Source organism: Drosophila ficusphila, unplaced genomic scaffold (genome assembly GCF_018152265.1).
Source record: "Drosophila ficusphila isolate 14025-0441.05 unplaced genomic scaffold, ASM1815226v1 contig_106, whole genome shotgun sequence".
NCBI lineage: Eukaryota > Metazoa > Arthropoda > Insecta > Diptera > Drosophilidae > Drosophila > Drosophila ficusphila.
Window position 1 is genome coordinate 5,458,641 of NW_025063993.1, and position 1,797 is coordinate 5,460,437.

Here is a 1,797-nt window from a genome sequence, read left to right on the forward strand (position 1 = left end):
GTTTTGGCCACCTTTCCGTTGCCATGACGAGCACCTGGCCAACTCAGTTTGATTGCATTCTCGCCGGAGCGCTCTGATTTACAATGTGAGTAAATAGAGAACACAGAATAATTTCGGTTTTCATTACCTTTTGCAGAGCGTTGCAAATATTAAATTCAAAACTCAACCACGAGTTCGCTAAGTGGGCAAATGCCAACGATGTGTGATCAAAATAAAGTTAAAGTTTTATTTTTGCAATACATATTAGTTTGTGCTGAAAAGATAACGTTAATTAAAAAAGGTTGAGCTTTAAAGTCACAAAAAAAAAACAGAAATATATGAACTATTGTAAGATATTTATAACAATTTATTTTTGTATTTATTTACTATTCAAATAACAGTTTTCTTCATAGTTTTAATTTTATCTATATATTATTTTAAGCTATCTTTACATTTTCAACATGTTCTTCTTATAGTAAGTATAGATTTCACTATTTCGATTACATAATTACAATGTTGTATGATATCAACATATAACACTCACATTTATTAAATTTGAATTTAAAAAACATTTCTTTTTGAAGGTGAAGGTTTAAAATATAATTTATTTTATATAGGGGGATATAAAGAGTTCCGAGAGAAGAGTGCCAAGTTACTAGGGACTCCAGTTTATGATACCAGACAAGAGACACAAGAAACAAATATATTTCGATCGACAATGCAGCGTTTGCTCCGAGGAATCCGCTCCATCCACCTGAGGCCCGCACTCCGAACAGGACTAAAAATGGAGTCCTGCGAGATGCGGGAGCAGCTGAAGTTCGAGTTCTCGAAGGACAACCAGCGCAGGGTGAAGGCTCTCCTGGCCTGGTATCCCGAGACCGAGTGGAAGGGGGCCCTGCTGCCACTCTTGGACATTGCCCAGCGCCAGCAGGGATGGCTCTCGATCAGCGCAGTTAAGGCCGTGGCCGAGATCATAAAGATCGATCCGATGAAGGCCTTCGAGGCGGCCCAGTTCTACACGATGTTCTTCATGAAGCCGCGTGGCAAGTACGTGATCTGTGTCTGCACCTCAACACCTTGCAAGTTGCGCGGCGGCGACGAGATCTTCGAGGCCTGCAAGAAGGCACTCAACTTGGAGCACGGCCAAACCACTCCGGACATGCAGTTCACCCTGAAGGAGGACTACTGTATGGGCGCCTGTGTGAATGCCCCAGTTTTGGCCGTGAACGATGATATGTACGAGGACTTGGACGAGAAGAGCCTCGCGGACATCCTGGCGGATCTGCGAAGTGACAAGCTGCCTCCCGCAGGTCCGCGCAACGGAAGATGTGCCAGTGAGCCCAAGGGTGGACCCACCACCCTGCAATCCCAGCCACCGCCTCCCGGATTCATGATGCAGGATCTGCCAGATCCCGGGACCAACAACTGCCAGTAGCCATTGATTAAGTCTTAAAGCAATAAATTCCGCCTGCCATCGCGTAAGCAATTGGCGCCCGCATTTCGTAGGGTTTAAGGTGGTGTGGGGTCAGGGGTCAGGGGTTAGGGGTTCGCAGGCCGACAGCTGTTGTTTTGCTAAGCTCCTGCTCAGCCGCATTCTCGCGTCGCGTCCTCGCTCCCGCCTCCTTTCGCTGCCACTGCACTTTATCCCTGGCCGAAGGACATGCCTTGGATTTCTGCAGCGCTGGCACAATAAACAGACAGCAGCAATGACAAAACAACAAAACAACACAATACGTGGCCGATGATTGCTGGAATCGAATTGTGAATGCCCTTCGTGATTAGTTACCTATCGAATTCCTTACCTACTACTTCCTATTT

General features: G+C 45.9%; 1 protein-coding gene across 1 annotated transcript; it reads left to right on the plus strand.

The window, feature by feature from the left end:
* The first annotated feature begins 641 nt into the window (after positions 1-641).
* On the plus strand, positions 642-1,477 carry LOC108099780 (NADH-quinone oxidoreductase subunit E). Its single transcript, XM_017203409.1, has one exon. It carries the CDS (start codon positions 698-700, stop codon positions 1,412-1,414), a length of 717 nt encoding a protein of 238 aa, XP_017058898.1. The 5' UTR covers positions 642-697; the 3' UTR covers positions 1,415-1,477.
* The last annotated feature ends 320 nt before the right edge of the window (positions 1,478-1,797 follow it).

What these genes read in the sequence shown, in the direction of transcription:
- LOC108099780 (XM_017203409.1), top strand. Translation starts at nt 698, where the DNA reads ATGCAGCGTTTGCTCCGAGGAATCCGCTCCATCCACCTGAGGCCCGCA.